The 19,359-nt window shown below is 40.3% G+C and overlaps 2 protein-coding genes across 4 annotated transcripts; both read right to left on the bottom strand.

Moving 5' to 3' along the window:
• Positions 1-2,330: 2,330 nt before the first annotated feature.
• On the bottom strand, positions 2,331-7,490 carry kctd12b (potassium channel tetramerisation domain containing 12b). The gene has a single exon (XM_028008358.1). It carries the CDS (start codon positions 6,841-6,843, stop codon positions 5,992-5,994), a length of 852 nt encoding a protein of 283 aa, XP_027864159.1. The 5' UTR covers positions 6,844-7,490; the 3' UTR covers positions 2,331-5,991.
• Positions 7,491-11,607: 4,117 nt separating this feature from the next.
• On the bottom strand, positions 11,608-18,994 carry znf711 (zinc finger protein 711). 3 transcript variants are annotated; one of them, XM_028008356.1, is made up of 8 exons: positions 18,827-18,994; positions 17,719-17,800; positions 17,466-17,563; positions 16,248-17,111; positions 16,009-16,155; positions 15,696-15,917; positions 14,683-14,838; positions 11,608-14,539 (listed from the first exon to the last, which is right to left on the bottom strand). In XM_028008356.1, the coding sequence occupies exons 3-8, from the start codon at positions 17,542-17,544 to the stop codon at positions 13,359-13,361; spliced, it is 2,649 nt and encodes an 882-aa protein (XP_027864157.1). In that variant the 5' UTR covers positions 17,545-17,563; positions 17,719-17,800; positions 18,827-18,994; the 3' UTR covers positions 11,608-13,358. The 3 variants fall into 3 exon arrangements, with proteins under 3 accessions (XP_027864157.1, XP_027864156.1, XP_027864158.1); XM_028008355.1 differs by having other exon boundaries at positions 17,723-17,800; positions 18,827-18,993; XM_028008357.1 differs by having other exon boundaries at positions 14,683-14,817; positions 17,723-17,800; positions 18,827-18,993.
• Positions 18,995-19,359: the final 365 nt, after the last annotated feature.

Genomic DNA, 19,359 nt, shown 5'->3' with positions numbered 1-19,359 from the left:
AAATTATTCAAAGATCAGTAGCAATAGCTGCGTTTCCAAAATAAATTTGTGCAAATCTTTGCCTATCCACTACTAATGTAGAAATAACACAATTTTGCAATTGCAGTGTAGCCACTAAATAGAAAATTTAATTAAAATCACACATGAATAAGCTTGTTCACGCAATAAGTCATTAAAAACCTGAGCATTGAACATCTTGTACTTAGTTAAATAGTTACATGACATGTAATCATAATTCAGCCGTATTGCTAGCGCTAATTTATCATCCATCAAAGGAGACGTCGGTTTCTTATTCAGGGGTTAGAGTGACAAGCCGCTTATATTTGAAAGTGACTACATATGCATCGTTATAAGGAGAATATAGTGGATGATTTTACAGAAGAGCTACGGATTCAAGACGTTTAAATGACTTTTTATGAATTATGTGATGCTGTGAGAGCCAGCTGCACATTGTCCAAAAACACAAAAACAAAAATAAACCACCATCTTCCTACTACTTCCTGTCATCTTCTTCGTGGCTTTCGCCAGTTGTAACATCCAGCTGATGATCATGTGGCTCATGATGCAAAAAAGTTTTTTCATAGCAGGTCTGTGAATTACGTCTATTTCGATACGGGTGAAAAATCACCTCATCGCAACGCAACAACGTTTATTGGAGAAACTTTACTTTTTTTAAAAAATTGTCATACTTCCATTAAGAGTATTTATTTTTTGTAATATCAAGTTGTGCAATTTTATGGTCAATAGAAACACAGCAAGTGTCTGAAATAACATTTCATCTTTAATTCTGAGGAAAACTCAGCCACCAAAAATATCCAGGCTTATAAAATAAATGAGTCCTCTCAGTTATAAAATGCATAGGGGTTTGGATTTTCTTCATAGTAAATCTCAAATTTGGTTCTCTTTTATTTGGGCAACATATAAATCCACTCATTTATTTCACTTTAGCAAAAATAAAATTTTAATTTAAAAATCCTATTACACAGCCTTGCAGCATGTAGTGTGCCATGTGTTGTCGAAAACAGAATCTTTACGTGCTGACGGAAGTGGCAAACTGGAAAAAAGAAAGAAAAAAAAACGCATTACAGAATTGGTCCTGAGAGAACTTTATCAGTACAATGTCTCCAAACAAAAGGACAGCTAATGCTGGGGCTGTTAAGACGGCAAGATCAGCTGGGAGCCGCAAGTCTTTGTCAGTTAAATACTCTCCCAGATTCCTCTCGCGTCGACTCAAGTATTTGGTTTAGACTTGTCCCATTTTCCACTTGCTTTTCATTCAAGGGATGTGCATGCCTTCCTGTTCTCCTCCTCTATCTCCCTTTTTCTGCGGCAAATACAGGAGAAGTGACCCAGCTGGCTAAGAGTCAAGAATCAGATGAAAGGAGTGAAGCTGGCCACAGTAACGATGGGTTCAATAACAAGAACACTCTAAAACAACACTGTGTTACATTGATTTGGAAATGCCTTCACACCTGATGAAGTTATTTTCAATTCATCATATCAGAACTGCAAACCTCAGTTTGTTTCATTGATTATTTGTTTGACTGACCAACATAAAGTAGAAGGAAAAATAATGCATCCTTACTTAAAAAATAACTTACAAATAAAAATCTTTATCTATTTGATGCCCCTAAATGAAATCAAAGAGGTACACTGATACCAGCCGTGTGTAATTTAATCTCCTCCAGAGATGAAATTGCTAAAAAAAAATAAAATTAAAATTAAAAAAGGCCTCAGTTTGTAAGAGAACATCAGTAAACAAACAGCATCATAAACACAGCAGACAGGTGGAGGAGGTTAAAGAAGGGTTGGGTTGCAAAGCAATATCCAAAGCTTTGAATGTCTTATTTATCTATAGAAGATGGGATATGCAAACCAGCTGGCCAACCAGCTACATTGACATGCTAGGGTAAGAAGAACATTAATCAGAGAAGCAGCCAAGAGGCCAGTGGTAACTCTGGATGAGCTGCAGAGAGCCAGTTTTTGGTTTGCCACAAACTATGAGGAGGGTCACCCTACAACAGGGCAATAATCCAGAACATAAAGTCTGAGCAACATGTTATAGAGATAAAGGCAAATTCACCAGCAGAACTAAATCCAAGTGACTACCTTTGCCCTCATGCTCTATTCTGTGCCAGTCTATCACATTAAAAACAACACAATACATTAAAGTTTTGAACTTTCAGGTGAAATTAGTGTCAAAATGTGAAAAGGTTCTAGAAGAATGAAGGTATTGCACACTTTCTTCCTTTTTTATACATAATCAATTTTTATAATTTTTATAAATTTCCCTTGATTGTTGTTTTTAAGAGAATAATGAAGCCAACATGTCATTGTAAAATCCCTTTATTGAGACACTCTGGATAGAGACAAAGAGAGCCTGCCTCTCACACGAAGGTATGCTTCACTTTTAAGCTAAGTTTTGCAATAGCTCTGAGAAACGCAGTTTATCATCAGTGTGGCCTGTGTACATCGCTGCTGCTCCTGTTTAACGTCTAACTGCCAACACTCCTCACTCGCCTTCTGTTGAATGTTGAACCTCAAGGCCATTCTTGGGTGTAAAGGCAGACAGTGGTGCCTGGAATTTTACGCATGAGGCTCGTCTTTCCATGCGTGTGCTAATGGCCGACTCTGGTACCCCGGTGTTGCCATAGCATGCTGGAGAGCAGTGCCAGAGGAATGCTGCCTGTGGCTGTTTTTGTTTGGGAGACTCTACTGTCCTCTTCTCTGAGGACAAAATATGGCCTCATTCAGAAAAATAATCTGTTATCCCAGAAGGGAGCCACTTCTATGTTTCACAACTTTAATGGGACCCATCAGCGATGCATTTATCTAGGCCACACTGAGATTGGTTTAGAGGTGTTATACTGAAGCAATTGGCATTCGATAAGGTCTCGATGAAAAGGCAAATATGAGTCAGAGTTCATGAAATGACATTTGAGTGCTTCACTGACACAAACATGCCCCCGATTGTTATTCAAGCGTAATCTGTCATAGCCTTGTTGTCTGTGAATGCGCTCCTGAACACAAAATCTGTTCTGAGTCTGCAGAAACAGGCAAACTGTTGCTCCGCAGGAAGCCTTAAGCAGCGCAGGCCTTCGCCAGTCCTTAACTTTGAATCTAGTCGACTTCACAGTTTGGACTGTGTGGTGTAACTGGGTCAATTATTGGCAACAAAACAAGGGTTTTGTAATCTGCTTTAAGAGAGCTTGTTATCTATGCATGTCCTCAATTCTGTCTTGGCTCTGTTTTCTGATCAAGTGTTCAATATGTGACCAAGCTGAGAAAAACAAAATGATAAAAAAAAATTGCAAAAAAAAGAGATTAGCAGAAGGGAAGATGAAAAACAAAGCCTGAGGGGAGAGAGCTAAACATTTAATGATATATCATTTTATTGTGAAATCTCGTTTCCTTTATTTTACGACTGAGAATCATTTCTAATGAAAATGAAAAACATATACGGTAATCGTGATGCAGGTGCGCTCTTCACTCATGAACAGCACTCTGAGAGTTTTGTTTGTTTTCAATGAAAATGAACCAGAAGAGAGTAGGGTTTCATTTAATATATCAGTTTGCCTTCTGCTAATCCCCAATGTAACCTACATACTGCAACAGGTTCAACACACTGATTTAGGGTGTCCAAAACACTGTATCACACTGAAACACAATGTTATGTTGTTAAAATCTTTCATAAAACACTTTTTGTCACCAAGACATTTAACTACAACCTTGCTTAGACTGAATAATGCTTGACTTTTGATCAAACCATCTACAAGTTAGACTTCTTCTAGCATTTCACATAATCAGCTGGATGCTTTATTGGCTTTAAATGTGTTTTAGTCTGAGGTAAATGATAGAGTAGGCCTGTCCTGATGCCAGACCCAACACTCTAGTAGTAAACTTTAAAGTGATGTTTCAGGATTTCTAAAGTGGGGTTCTGTTCAACGCTTATGAGCAGTTAATATCTTACCTTATCTGAAGTAGATAGCTTTCTTGGTGTCTTCATTTATCATAACTCCAGAGGAACTGGGCCAGAAGGCTAAAGATAAAGGCTAATCTGAAGACCAAGTCCAAAATGGACTTCTTCCTCCTTAAAATAACTCCAGTCTTTAAAATGTCTTCACGGTTTATGTATAAGCTGTTTTTTGAACCTTTAAACCAGCATCACCTTTGCTGCACGTGACTGTTTATAAAGAAGCAGAAAACTAATTACACTAGAAATTGAGGTGCATAAAGTGCCAATTTTCTTCTACATACTGAGAATGGAACATGCAAAACGCTTCAAGTCAGACAGTCTGACTTGAAGAGTAAGACAGTGTAGGAAATAGTGTTCACATAAAGTCATATTTTTAATTTTCACACTGATTCACTTGTATTTCGATCCAAAACACTAAATGTTCTGTGTATGTTTCAAACAGGAAGATCATTGATGGTGCACAACTTCCAACCTCTTTTTCCAGCGTAAATAACCATCGGCTTCTTTGTAAATAACCAACCAATGTTTAAAGGTTCATAAAATAGAGTTTGAATAAACAGCTAATACATTTCTGAGGTTGTGTTGTTTTAAGACAGTACAAATCTGCCTTGAGCGATATGTTTAAGACATTTTAACAGAACCCCAGTAAAAATGAAGAACTATCCTTTTGTCACGTCCCCGTTTATAGCAGCTGTATTTACAGCAACCTTTGCTTCAGTCATGAGAAGACAATTGGCTTTGCATGCAGACAGGGTACTCCTACCCTCTCTACTAGGTATTCATTTACAGTAAGTGAGCACTATCAACACAGAACCTTCAAATACTGAATTGCTTATTGAGAATAATATTAATGTTTTTTTTTGTTTTTTTCTCAAAACATGGCCAGCTATGGTGACTACAACAGGAAGCAGGCCTTTCACAAGACATGACTTGTAGTATGAAAAAACCTTTTTAATGTTTTAACATAAAAGTAAAGCAAACGACAAACAAAACAACATACATTTCTTTCCACTCTATCAATAGATCAGTAAATCTTTTTTTATTTTCTCTCACTAGAAAATCTTTTGATGCTTAAGCTTCACCATGCAGGTTTTGTGCTTGTATATTTGCCACATAACCAGCTTCTTTCTGAAATATAAACTCCACGCACTGTCAGCTTTCTATTTTCCCTTCTTTCAAAACAGGTTTGCTGCATTTTTTCCCCCCAGGTCCGCAATGCTGTAGCAACTTCATCCATTTTAAAACAACAACCGCACAGGTTAGCTATGGCACATTCCCAAAGCACATGGTACTGGACACATTTAATAGAATAAAGTAAAAAGAAAAAAAAAAATGAAGAAAATTAGATTACACTTCTATCTTGTGCTGGGGCTGCTCGTGTCCCTCAAGGCTGATAAGATGTCCAATTATTTGGTAATTTAGTTCAGAGAAGCTGGAGAGAGTCCGATCTGCTTGAGTAAGCAGGGGAAGAGTAGCTTAGTACATTACTACAACTCTTTCAGCCCTTTTCTTTATACCTTTATGACTGCGTTTAATAGCCACACTCTGGCTATGTTTTTAGGAAAATACAGTATTGTGCTTCACCAGGGCAAATTTAGTAGATATTTATATGCAGGATACAAAGGAGAATAATACATAGAAGGCATCAGTCTCAGCAGAGAGGGGTGATGGATTGCTGTGGCTGAGTTTTTGGGGAACTACAACTAGACGGGCGGGCGACAGAAGAGAGGGCAACTTGAGGATGACTGGGGTGGATTTGGGGGTGAAAGGGAAAGCTTCAAACAGGACTTGCAGAGGGAGGTATGAAGAGTCGGAGCAGCAGCTGGGTAGTGTTCAAAGGAAAAAAGCTGGAGGCCGCAAAGAAAAATGGGGCTGGGAGGGGGACACAACATCTACAGTACATCTACTGGAACAAAGCCATCAGAGAGATAAGACAGGATGGCTGGAGGCTGGAGGAGAGGGGGGTGGTCTCTTGGAGACAGGGTGAAGGGGGCCAGAGGAATAAAGCCATAATCTCACTCACGGTAGAACACATATTCAGTGTAGCTGGTCCAGATCTTGTCGTCCGTCTGTTCATGGGCAAAGGCGCAGGTTCCTGTGGAGTTGCAAGCCACCATGTGAAAGCCTGCATCTGCCAACTTGTCAAAGGCCTGCTCCAAAAAGGTGAACTTCAGATAGTAGCGGGAGGTGTAGCGTTCTGGGGGGCGGTCCGGGTCACGGCTCTCGTTTAGGGTCTCTCCGAACACCTCCTTGGCCAGGGAGGTCTTCCCACACACCATGATCCGTGCCACCCGGCGGAACTTGGCATCGGTGTGGCTGTCGCGGCCGAGAGTGTACGACCCCCTGTAGCCGATGGTGATGAACCCTGAGCGCTTCCCGTCCATGGCACTGGGCACCAGGCTGGCGCAGGCGGCCGCCGCGGCCCCCAGGGAGCCCAGGCTGCGCGCTGAGTCGATCCCGGGTGAGGAGTCCTCCGGGTCGCTCGGACACCCCTCATCCCCCAACGAGTTCTGCTTGCTGATTTTGGGCGCCAGCAGCTTGACGAGCTCCGGCAGGTTGAAAAACTCAGCCTCCCTCTGCAGACGCCCGCGCTCCGGGAAGTGGTCCGGGAGAACCAGTTGCTGGTCCCGCATGTAGTCCAAGATGTAGCGGAACAGGAAACCATCGCGGTCCACAAAAAAACGCCCCTTGGTGTCCCTGGCCAGCCCTTTGGTTGACTTCTGACTGAACATCTCCCACAGCAGAGAGTCTGGCACACTGGTGAGGGTAGAGTAGCGCGTTATGTACACCTGGCCGCCAACATTGAGCTCTATTATTTCTGGGAAAGGGATCTCCTCTCCAGATATGCCACTGTCCGGCAAAGCCATAGGTGCAGCTATAAAATAAAATAGTTGCAGAGAAAAGTTCAAAAGCTTCACAGTTCCAGATCCCGACCGCGGAGCAGCTAAAACAGTGGTGCGTAATCTGTCTGCACGCACAAGAGAGAAATAAAAGCTCTCACAAACAAAACTCTCTACACTAACTAAGGAGTCAGTCTGTAACTGCTAGTACATTGCGCCAATTATTTCACTTAGTTGCAAACAGCTCCGTCGCATCGATGTCCGTTACGCACAATGAAAATGTTGTCCTCAGGATGAAATTGCAGCCTCTGCACAGGAAATCCTCCGCTTACACACTTGCTCATAACGACTTCTCTCCTTTCGCTAAATATCACGGGGATGCCCTGGCGCAAACAGGATCGGGTGGCCCAACTTCAATTAAGCAATCCATAGTTGGAGAGAGCCGCAGTTCTGCTGCGAAGGAGACCGAGAGCGGTTTTGATGATGCAGTGAAAAACAAGATGACGCCGTCAAAACAATGCTCTTCGTGGCTCTCATCACCCGGATCCAGACCCAGACCCAGATGGACAGCGGTTCTGCTCCGTTACTCTCGCCTTGAGTCAGGCTGCACCTCAGACTGCAACGTATCGGAGCGCACAGGCGTTATCGCTCACGGTTAGCCACGCCCACCGCGGTGACGCGCCGCTACTTTGATCCAGGTCAAGGGATCCAGTCCGCCCAGAATAGCCGCCTTTAACCCCGTGCAGAACTTTCCCCAGTGAAGAAAGTGTAAAGTTGGCCAAGCTTAACCAGACATAAAAATGGAAAGCTATTTAATTCGTTTTTCTGATCTCCCGACCAAATATTTTTTGAATATTTCATCGTAATCTAAAATCTCATCTTTCTGCACCGCCTAATTGACATTCAGATTATGTGTCACATCCATTCACAAATTTAGAAGCGCTTGAAATGTTAATGCATGGCATATATATATTTCGCAACTTTTGTTGACGGTGATTAACGGGAAGATGGAAGAACAGCGCCATCTAGAGGAAACTCGAGAGGTACTTTATTTTTTAGGATCATTCCTGATCATTTATCGTCATTAAAGCTGTAAAATCATAATATTCAGTATTCAAGCTGACATAAAAAGAAATATTGTAGCTGATCAAAAAGCTCCAGTCAGTTTTTATTGTTACCCTGAACTAGAGGGGAGCAGGTGCATCACAATATGATTAGAATATCAATGAGTGAATTTATTTCAGTAATTTAAAGGGAAACTCAAATATTATACAATTGGATTAAACGTAAAATATTTAAGGATTTAAGATTGCAGCTTATAGCTAATAAAAACTAAAATCCAGTTATCAGAGACCACTCAATGAATTCATTTACACATACAGTTCATGAAGCTACTTTTCAGTAAAAAATAAGTAACAAAAAAATTCCCAATAAATTAACAATAAACTGCACATTTGCTCAGAAACACATATCTCTTGTTTACTTTACCTGCATGTTTGACCTTTTGGGTGCAGAATTATTTATGAGAGACTGATACTGCTGCAGAGCTCCACTTCAAATTCATATCCTTAAGTAGAGGTTGCTTTGAGCTCCACACCTGAAAGGCATCAGTGTTTGTATGGTATAAAGATACAGCTTTAAAAAGTATGATGAGGAAACTTACAATCCTTTAAAGAATTCATTATTTGGAACCACTTTATTAATATTTATTTTAGGATTTTTGCTTTTTATGGCGCTCAATTAATGCTTCCTCTTTCTGGTGCCGTTATTCAGCCTATTCTGGGTGAACCCAAAGTGATGCCAAGTCCATCATATGTCTGTCTGCCATGATGTTTAGTTCTAGTAAGATGTTCCTGGAAGAGTCTTTTAACATTTGAAAACTAAATTATTATAAGTACAGCAAGCAGTCTTGAAAATGGCTTGGCATTAGTTGGATTTCAACCAAATGAAGACAACAAGGTAAGCCATTACTGCAGCTAATAAACTCAAAGTTTCTGAACTGTCCTTTTAAGCCAGCTGCCTCTTATGTTTTTGTTTTTTTTTACCCCGTCATGAATTTCTCCAACACACAGGCCCCTTCCTGGCTAGTAATTGGACACGTTTTTCCCCCATCAACCAGGCCAATCTGGCACTGATTTCCCAGAAGACCTCAGTCTCCAGCTGGTTTGCACCACTGCAGCCTCGTCATTAGCAACCTGCATTAAGCGACGGTGGTTATGTGGGCCATCATAGAGACTGGATGTGATGTGGCAAAGCTTTCCATCAGTGAGACGAATTGATGACATGCTCCCGGCTCCATTTGCATGTAGTCTTTACTGAAATAAGAATGGTCGACATCAAAATCTCACAAAGAAAAAGAACATGCTCCACAGTCGAACAGTGTCACTCAGGAGCAACTAGTAAGTTGCAGCAGATAAAAAAAAATATGTTTAGTAAAAAAAATACAGTAACTGATTCAATGGAAATCAGGGGACTGGATGTTTACTGGTGGCTTCATCATTCTAATCACATCCACACCACTGATACTCAGAAACACGGACAAAATGACTACATCAAATGAATTGGTTTGACCTTCTGAAGCATCTGGATTATCTAAGTACATCTGTCAATTTTCATCACATTGATGGCCTCCTGAAGCTGCTGGGTACATTGTGTGTTTGTGTGTGGGGGGACAGAAAGCAGGCTTGCAACATGTAGGAGATATAACTACTAGGGGGGAGGGGGGGGGGGGGAATTGCTTAAAATTGCAGGAATTCAGAGAAAATAAAAGCAATGTTGAAATGTTAATGCATGGTTTATGCAGTAACGAGAGAACAGTTATTCTGAGAGGGTTTTATGGATATGTCTATGTATTGATTTGCATATTGCCACCAGTTTCTGCTGACAGCAGCACCAACGAGTGATTTATGTGGTGCTTTGTGGGATCAACAAAAATCAGGAGACTGTTGAATCTGTATTGTAAGATTGTTGGCGGTGTCTATGCGGTCTGCAAAGCCTCATTGCCCTCCGTATGAGAAGTAATTTGTCTTTCACTCCAGGTGACATGGAAGTGAAACAAGACACCCCCGCATAACAGTTTAGAGAGATTTGCAGCACAGATTCAGCTGCAACACAACCGAGCCGCTCTGAGCGACTGCAGGTTTAGGGTGTTTTAATAGTCCAAGGACAACTGCAAACATCATGGCTGGCCAGTTACCATCACATACTGTGCTCTCCTTTTCTTTAGTGAATGCATCCACATCCTTTGATGTTTTTCCTTTTATAGTGTGACAAATAGGATCTTCTTCATAAACACGCAGGGATTTTTTTTTTTGTCGAGTAGTGATTTTCCTTATCCCCTACTGCCAGCTTTGAAGATTTTGCCATACATTTGATATTGAAACAATAAATGAGATGAATTTGGTCTGGAAACATTAGTAATTAAACCTCAACAACAAGAAATCACATTTTACTGTACATAAAACTTTCATATTGCAGGTGCTATGAGTGTCAGCTTGTTGCAAACTGTCAATATATTTATTAACTGTATGATGCTTTTATCACTTTATGTTTTTATGATGTAAAGCACTTTGAACTGCATTGTTGTTGAAATGTGCTATACAAATAAACTTGATTGATATTTAAAATTAGCTATTAGTTTTAAAGTATTGGATTTTCATCTATCATAAAATAACTAAAGATTTATAAAAATCGGCAGTATGGCCGTTACTGAACCCCAGTCTATATTGGCCAAGCTTTTGCAAAGGAAGTTATACATAAAATCTGGCACTCTTATATGAAACAATTAGTTCTTGTTTGTATGCAATTTGTGCCAATCATTGTGCATGATTTGTCCTTTTCATTATTGGTTGCATAACAGCCATATGTGCAAATAATAGGCCTTAAAAAACAAAAACAAAACAATTACATTGGCAATAAGTAGAAACTGATGCCAATGTTCCTATTAGCGTAATTGATTTCAGAGTTGTGTTTTTGTAAATATTGCTCATTTGAACACCTGTGTTTTTGTCTATTGTGTTCCACTATTTTGGCTGCTGTAAACCAAATTAAAAAAAGAATAATTACTCTCTTCTTTTTTATTACTACACACTTAAAACAATAGCAAATGAGTGCTGACATAATAAATTCCCTATCAATCTATTTGAATGTAGAATGCATTTGAAGTTCAGAATGTAGACTAAGGTGGGCTAAATACCACATTATTTTGATTTGTACCTTAAAATAATATGAAAATAACATATTATTTTCCTTCTTCTATTTCACATTTATGCACTCCTTTGTGTTGCTGTATCACATACAATCTCAATACTACACTTTTCATTTGTGTAGATACTTACATGGATATATGCACTGCTGACCAAGTCCAACTTTCTTTTCCTTCTTACTGACCAAAACACAAAGCTCCTAAAATCCTACTGTTAGCACCTAAATGCCTCCACCTTTACAGCACTCAAAGCTGAAAGAAGATGCCAATTACTCGGATGGTTGATTTCTAATACTCAAACATTGTTATTGAAGAACCTGAATAGGAATAACCAGCTACATCAAACGGATGAATGACCATTCAGCTTTCTTGAACCTTGGAAACCACAACATAAAATTACAGGTAAAACCACTGTTAAGCAACAGCCAGACAACTGAGGCTGTTTACCACTTTTTGCACTTACTGTTTGTGACTCTCCCAAAATTATGCATTACACTCTTTTGCATATGTAGTTAGTTTGAATAACTTTTCAAAACCTTGTAGAAATTGTATCATATGGACTAAAATATGACACTTGCAAGTGAAAATTACGGATACATGACAGCCAGTTTTTATTGAAAGTGACAGCTAACGATGATACTAGGAAGTACGAATTCAGTTTGAAATTTAGTTTTTAAAGCCCAATCTATTAATACAATTTTTAGTTTTAAATATTTTGAGAAACAACACAAATAAGTTAAAAAGATAGCTGTTTATTTAGTTTTTTGTCCCCACTAGTAGTTTATCCACAATCAGACTCAAAGAAAAAAATATATAGACTAAGATCCACAAAATGTGGGGATTTTTTTAATGTATACCACAATTAATTTCATGAACAGCATATGTGCATACTTTAAAGACTAATGCCAATATAATGACCATTGACTTCAAGGTAATAATCCTACACTTGAGATTGGGTTGAGTTATTTAGGACTGTAGGACTAGTGTGTGGGAAACTTGTTAGTGAGCACAAATAAAACACAAAACCCAATCACTTATCCATAGAACAGAACAAAGTTTCACCCACGTCTTTCAATGACAATTTTTTAAAGTAATGGATCGTGCCCAAGTGTTAAGAAATAACACTGAAGTCTTCTCCTTCACCTGAAGAATGGTTTTTTTTCCCTATAGATATATCTTTATATATACAGATATATCTTTTGATAATTAACTCCCATACATGTCATTAAAATACAAAAACAAAAATATTAAAGTGCTTTCTACTGACTTGAACTCTGAGAGAATGGCATTGATACAGCATGTGTGAGAGTTAAGAATCGTTTGTTTTCTGATTAGCTGTGTTCATCAGTGCTTAAGGGGTAAAAAAAACAGATGTAAGGCATGACTGCAATCAGATGGTTAGCAAAGAGAGCACATCTGTGTCACATGTGTGCAACTTACAACGGCAGTCAGATACAGTACAACCACTCCAGGAGTTACTAAATGTGAAGCCTGCCATCTGTTATGCTCATTTGAGATTAATAATGGTAATAAGAACAATAATAATAATAACACAATGGTAAATTATCAGGATTATCTTTGCAGATAGAATGCTGGATTTCTGTGTGGGAAATATGCAGATTAGAAGTACAATTGAGAACAACCAACTCTTCTTTTTTTCTTGCTAAACAAACTGGCCCAGAATATTTCTGATTAACATGTTTGACGAAACATAATTGATACTGTTGATACAAGATTATTTTAACGGAACATCAAGTGTTCAAGTTTGTGAGGAAACTCCAAGATGAGGAAGGTTGCAATATTAAATAATAAAAAAGCTTTATGCGTGCCACTGACTGAAAACCCAGTTAGATATGGATGGCCCTGATTCTGTAAGATCACGCAACACCGAGCAGAAATGTCAGGGTCGAAGCTGCTATTAGGGATACTAGCTTGTACTGTGGAGGCAAACGTTTCCTGCCTCATCTGAACAACTAGCTGACGATCACAAAGCACTAACAGAGTCATCATCTTGCAGCATTTCAGCTGAGTGGGTATAAAAAATATAGACATTTGAAACCCTGAATATATGTTCATATGCAATTTTCTGCAACAAAAGACAATTTACAGCCATCCCACTTAGATTATACACTGTCCTTTTTCAGACTTCACTCAATATAAAATGTTTTTGTGTGTTCCCCCTGCAGAGCAGAGGTTTAAATCCGACACAACACAAAACAGCAATTACTATATCAACTGCCTGTATCAGCCAGTTCTCTGTTAATACACTAAAATTACCTGTGGATGAGAGACACAGATTGACTTGAGAAAGGAGTGTGTGAGTGTTAATGTGACGACCTTACATCAACATGTCTTTGTGATGCCTTGCTATGTGCTGGCTCTTTTCTGAAGGCCTCCTAAAGCCCTTGGTGCAGTAGTCACAGCGATGGGGGTAGTCCTTGGTGTGAATTGAAATGACATGGCGTTTGAAGCCAGAAGCGTCCGTACTGTTGTACTCACAATACTGGCACTGATAAACCTTCCTACCACTGTGCGTCTTCATGTGCTTCTTCAGCTCTGCTGGCTGACGAAAACCTCGCCGGCAGCGCTTGCACTTAAAGGGCAGATCCTTTGTGTGCAAGGACAAGATATGACGACTCAGGGTAAACGTGTCGGGAGCGTTAAAGTTGCAGTGCCGACACTGATGCACCTTGTTGCCTTTATGTGTCTCGGCGTGCTTCTTCAGCTCCGATGGCCGGTGAAAGCCTTTCTCACACACGTCACACTGATGGGGGAAGTCCTTGGTGTGAACAGAAATAATGTGTCGTTTAAGGTCACTGGAGTTGGTGCTCTTGTGCTCACAGTGTGGACATTGGTGGGTCTTGTGGCCTTGCACCATCTCTATGTGACGTTGGAGTTCCCGTGCATCAGCGTAGGCCTGCGGACAGTGGTTGCACTTAAAGGGCAGGTCTGCACCGTGCTTACTCTTGATGTGAGTCTTAAGGTTGGACTGGTCTGCGCATCGAAACTCGCAATGCGGGCACTGATAGGGTTTTTCCCCCGTATGGGTCCGCATGTGTTTCTTAAGCTCTGATGGGTGACGGAAGCCTTTGGCGCACTCGACACACACATGTGCAAAGTTCTTACTGTGGACCGCTAACAGGTGACGGTTCAGTAGCCCCTGCTCAGCCGTCTCGTAGTCGCAGTACTTGCAATGATGAAGTTTGGGCTCTCTGTCCTTGACGATGAGCTTGTCAGAGCCCAGGGGACTGGACTCGTGATAGCGTCTTGTGTACTCTGTATATTCTGGAGATCGCTCAGTGTTGTGGCTCAGAAGCTTGTGACTCTCCAAGTGATTGTGAAAACTGACCTTCTTGTTGGTGGTAAAGTCACAGTCAGTACATTGGTACTTCTTCTTGAGCAGATGGTCTGGGTGGTTTTTCATATGGCATTTGAGAAATCCCCGTGAGCGAAACTTCTTTCCACAGATGTGGCATGGATAGACAGTCAGAGGCATCCCATCTGGTCCAATGATGACGGCTGAAAAAGAAGTTTGAGAAAACAGCAGGGAGTTATTGTGATGATTCTTCAGAGAAAAGATTTTGAGAGGCAGGGGGAATAAACAAATTTTTAACACTGAAATCAAAAGTTTATTATCATGTTTATTATCATGTTTTTCATACCAGTCTGACATTGACGTGTCTCTCCTTTTTTGTTCTTCTTAGGTTTGGGTTTGATTGCACGATTTGTGCCCAGTCCCTCTCTGATTTGCAAGAAAGGCGTAGCAACTCCATTCTTCACCTGATCAATGGTATTACCTGCACAAAGGTTGTAAACGGCTAGAATGAATATTTGGGAAAAAAATGGGAAAAAATTATTTTACATAAGAATGAACTGCTAAAGGTTAAAATTGCAAGAATTCTTTCAGAAAGCATCACCCTGTTTCAAAATGAGGGAGATGACTTTTTTGTTGATCCAAAAAAAAACAAAAAAAAACTCAGCTGATGACAGGAATCGCATGATCTTCAGCTTAACCAATCAATCAAAAACTGAGAAATTTTACATTCTTCGAATCACTCCCACGTGGTACTAACACCAATGTTCTAAGCTGTAAATAATGTAGTTGAGTGAAAAAGATTCAAATGCATTTTCAGAGAAAGATGATAACAGGAAGGCTGAAGGGAGTATAGAAATCTTGCCGTTATATAGCAGTAAGTTTCAGCCTCTCTCTGTTATAAAATCTGACTGATCTAAAAAGTTGGCACCATTTTGGAAAACTCAGTTTTTAAGATAAGCATCTGTTTTCTAAACGGATACATACAGAATCTGATGCTTTAGTAATGGTGGCTGTGCTAACCATTAATATAACATGCTAAACTACATCTCGAGCACAGCTGTGTCATGTCCCCTCTACTCTTAATATAAAAAGGATTTATGAATGTTTGAGACAGGAAAACTGGAAAGAATGTTTTCTACACTGTTCCTATAGATTATTTTATTTTTCTTAAATCTGAGTTGCCTAAAATTATTGGCAGGTCAAAACCCAGAGCCTGGAAATCAGTGAGCCAACTGCAATCAGTGCATCTCTAATACGTTTTCTGTAAAAGGCACCTGGACAGCAGTTGTGTCTGGTCCCAGATTTATAAACCTTGATAAACCACACTCTCTTTAATTAGGAAACAAAAAGAAAATGTACCAATTTCATCACTATCGTCGTCATCATCATCACTCTCATCATCATCGTCGTCATCATCCTCATCGTCATCATCCTCTGCCTCCTCCTCCTCTTCCTTTATGGTGTTCTTGACTGCCATGTAGACCATCTTGTCACGACCAACACCCAATCTCCCAGATGATGCGGCCTCCAGATCAGGATGGCCATTCTGATAATCATCTTCTGTTATTACCTCTGTTCCACCTGGAAATTTAAAGATAATTGTTATCATAAAGTCAGGATTTAATTTCTTTGCTTTATAATATGCTGCGCAAAGGGCTTTGACATGACTTGCCTAAATCATCATCTGCTTCTGCTTTAAAAATGTAGACTTTTATGACCTCCGAGTCTTCCTCTTTTTTGATTTCCTTGTCTTCCATGACTTCTGTGCTGATCTCCAGAGGTGTGTCTCCTATGTCTAACTTCTCTCCAACCTCATCAACTTCAATGACACAAAAATGAGCAGTTATGACAAAATAAATGCAAACGAGGAATTTTGTTTCAATTGTGTATGTTTATGATGAACAATCTTACGGGAGATCATGAGGTAATCTTCAGAGCTACTTCTTGCATCATCTTCCTCATCAGTCTGCAGAGGAACCTCCTCTGTTGGCAGCTGTTGATGGATTATGGTCTCTGTGTTGGCTTCTGCCACCATCAACCCTTCTGACACCAGCTGGTGATCCAGTGTGTTTCCCTGGTGTTCAGACAGTAGCTCTGCCACAAATACCTGGTCTTGCATGTCATCATGGTGGTGATGGTTAGAGTCCTGGATGAGGTCTGCTGTAAGAACATGGTGGTGATGGGCGTCCAACGCCTCCTCTATAGCAACCTCTGTCCCCAGTATGTTCTCAGGCATGATCACACTGTGACCTGGGGGGACCATGTCTTCACTCGTCAGTTCATGAGCCTCTACAGCCTGAGCCTGCAGACTTTCCACGTCCACTTCCAGTCCTTCAACACCCTCAGCTTCCAAACCATGTACTTCCACTTCTTCTTCGAGGCCTTCAACAACATGTGCTTCCAAGGCCTCAACGTCCACCTCTGCCTCCAGGCCCTCAACCACTTGCGCTTCAAGGCCTTCCACTTCAACCTCGCCTTCCAGGCCCTCAACAACCTGAGCTTCCAACTCCACCACATGTGTCTGCAGGCCTTCAACAACTTCTGCTTCCAAGCCCTCCACATCTGCATGCAAGCCTTCCACCACTTCAGTCTCCAGGCCTTCAACCACTTCGGTTTCCAGGTCTTGAACAACTTGAGTTTCCAGACCTTCTACCTCCAATTCATGCTCAAGGAGGATGCCTTCATCCGTCATCACGTCTGACAGAAGCATGCCTTCAGGTACCGACACCACAATGTGCTCTCCATCAATGTGAGCTAAACCTCCCATGCCTGCAACTGCAAGAAACAGTAAAACAAAATAAGTATAGTAATAAAAACCTTATAAAAAGCTTATTTCTGTTATTTGCTTACAGAAAAAAATATAATTCTACAATGAGACTGAAAATAGCCAATACTCACTGCTCAGACCAAAGACTGTCTTAGTTACTTCACAGCATTTAAAAAAACCCTCAAATGAAAATCTTTCTGAGCAGTTTAGGAAAAATGCAACTTTAGTAAATAATGTGATGCTAGATTGATTTTATTGTTTATTTTTTTTTAACATCTTAATAAACTTTCAACATTTATTCACTACAAGTTGAAGTTACACATCATTAGGTTAAGCTCAATTTGACCTTCCTAACCACCCACCAAAATCTTGCATGATCATAGCATGGGGCATCTTCAGCTCCTGGGTGTGTAGCTCCAATACTCCTCCTCCTTGATCCATGTCTTCACTTCGTAAAAAACTGAAAAAAAAAATTTGTACACATCAAAAATTATTTGCTTTGTTCTGTTTACTTTTTTCAGAAATGTAAAAAGTCAAGATAATGTTTTAGGACATGTTCATTACTAAAACAAAAGTGAAAGGTAGGACAGTGTAACCATGCTCAGTCCTAAATACATACCTTCACATTTAGTAATAACACCTTTACATTAAAACCGACTTGATAGCTGCAGTGCCTTGTTCCATGAAGACAGTCACACTGAGATAGAAGAAAAACAACATAACATTTCAAGGCATATTATTTCAGACTGCTATGTAATCATGCAAACATATCTTCAGTACGTTTGTGTTTATATAAGGTTTTCTGATGTTAAATTAATCAGCTTTAAACAAAAGAAACAAAGTACCTATAATAAAAGACAGTCTTGTAAATTTGGGGGGAAGTTGTTTTTATTTAACACTGGCTCCATCTATTGTTTATCAAGAATACTACATGCAGAAACAATCTGCACTCGTTTAGTTATACACCTGGACCTGGTTGGGCTTGATGGGCAGAGCCCTGCACAAAGGACAGTCCCTCTCAGTTCGCAGGGGACAGGCTGACAGGCAGCTGCTCCGAAGGCTTTTGGAACATGTTGCGTTATTATTTTGCACAACATGCAATGTCTACGCTGATTTGTAATGCGATTAATTTATACTGTCTGAGGTAATGGTTTGTGCACTTCAAGGATATACATATAAATACACCCTTCCGGGATAAAGACGATCATTGGGCTGTCACAATACTCGTTTAAGAAAACATCTTAGATCTCGAGTCGACACAAAAATACAAATGCTCAGACTTTATGGCCACCAATGAAAACACCGCAGTTATGCAATGCATAACAAGGGGGCTACCGCCCTCCACCCACTGAAGCTAGCTAGCTAGCAAGCTAAGGGAAAGTCTTCAAGCGCCATTTTGTTTTAGCACAAAGCTAATTTACTGGATTACTAAGCCCGAATAAAACATGTATTTGCACACCACTACGCGTTAATATAAACTAAGATAATAAAAGAGTAGAAATGAGAGCCACAAATTCATATGTTCCATGTTACTTATAGACAACATTTCGCTCGTATATTCGCGCAGACGGTCGTCCGTTCGGCTACCTAGCTTGCTAAGCTAAGAGGAGCAGCTTGTGCCGCATTATCTTCCATGTTGTTTCTCGAAGGAGGCCCGCTACGTTTGACTGGGCCTTTGCGACCTATTCCCCGTGCCTCTGCGGTCGATTTGAAATATTTTTACCTGATAGCTTCGTCTCCTGTCCCTATCGGTGTGTCTCCCCTTTGACGAATTTGTCTGTTATTGTTTTGGTTTATTTTTGACGGTAAGCTAAGTGCGGCCTGCAGTTTTTGGATTCCCGGCCACTCTTTGCTAGGCCTCGGCCAATCAGCTTGCTCCCTGACAAGCAGAGGGAGGGCGGGGGGCAGACAATGCGTGGCCTCGTTTACCGCTGATCCCTTACTATTTGCGTCATGCATAAGAGAGCAGTTGCATTAAAACAATCCTTGGCGTAATCAAAAATTTTATATTAAACTTGTATCGAGAATTGAATATATAAACAATAAATCTGACTTTTGTAAGAAAATTAAGTTCATGCTTCCACGATCTGCGCGCAGACTTTGTAAGCACAGACGAGGCCTGTAGGCCATTTTTGTCACAAGGGGTGGGTAGCGTAGCACTCTCGTTGGAGAGCGGATCATGCAGCCGCACTCCATGTCTTCAGCCTAGTGCGGCATTACTATTAAGAACATTAAAATCACTTGTGAATCAAAAAT

The sequence above is a fragment of the Xiphophorus couchianus genome, chromosome 23, assembly GCF_001444195.1.
Source record: "Xiphophorus couchianus chromosome 23, X_couchianus-1.0, whole genome shotgun sequence".
NCBI lineage: Eukaryota > Metazoa > Chordata > Actinopteri > Cyprinodontiformes > Poeciliidae > Xiphophorus > Xiphophorus couchianus.
Note: the sequence above shows the minus strand (reverse complement) of the source record. Positions and strands in the feature narration are given on the sequence as shown.

Excerpts from the sequence above, each read along its gene's own strand:
- kctd12b (XM_028008358.1), bottom strand. The coding sequence starts at position 6,843 with ATGGCTTTGCCGGACAGTGGCATATCTGGAGAGGAGATCCCTTTCCCA.
- znf711 (XM_028008356.1), bottom strand. The coding sequence starts at position 17,544 with ATGGATCAAGGAGGAGGAGTATTGGAGCTACACACCCAGGAGCTGAAG. Across the intron at positions 17,112-17,465 it reads TATGATCATGCAAGATTTTG|TTGCAGGCATGGGAGGTTTA; the intron begins GTGGGTGGTTAG and ends TGTTTCTTGCAG. Across the intron at positions 16,156-16,247 it reads AGATTACCTCATGATCTCCC|TTGATGAGGTTGGAGAGAAG; the intron begins GTAAGATTGTTC and ends GTGTCATTGAAG.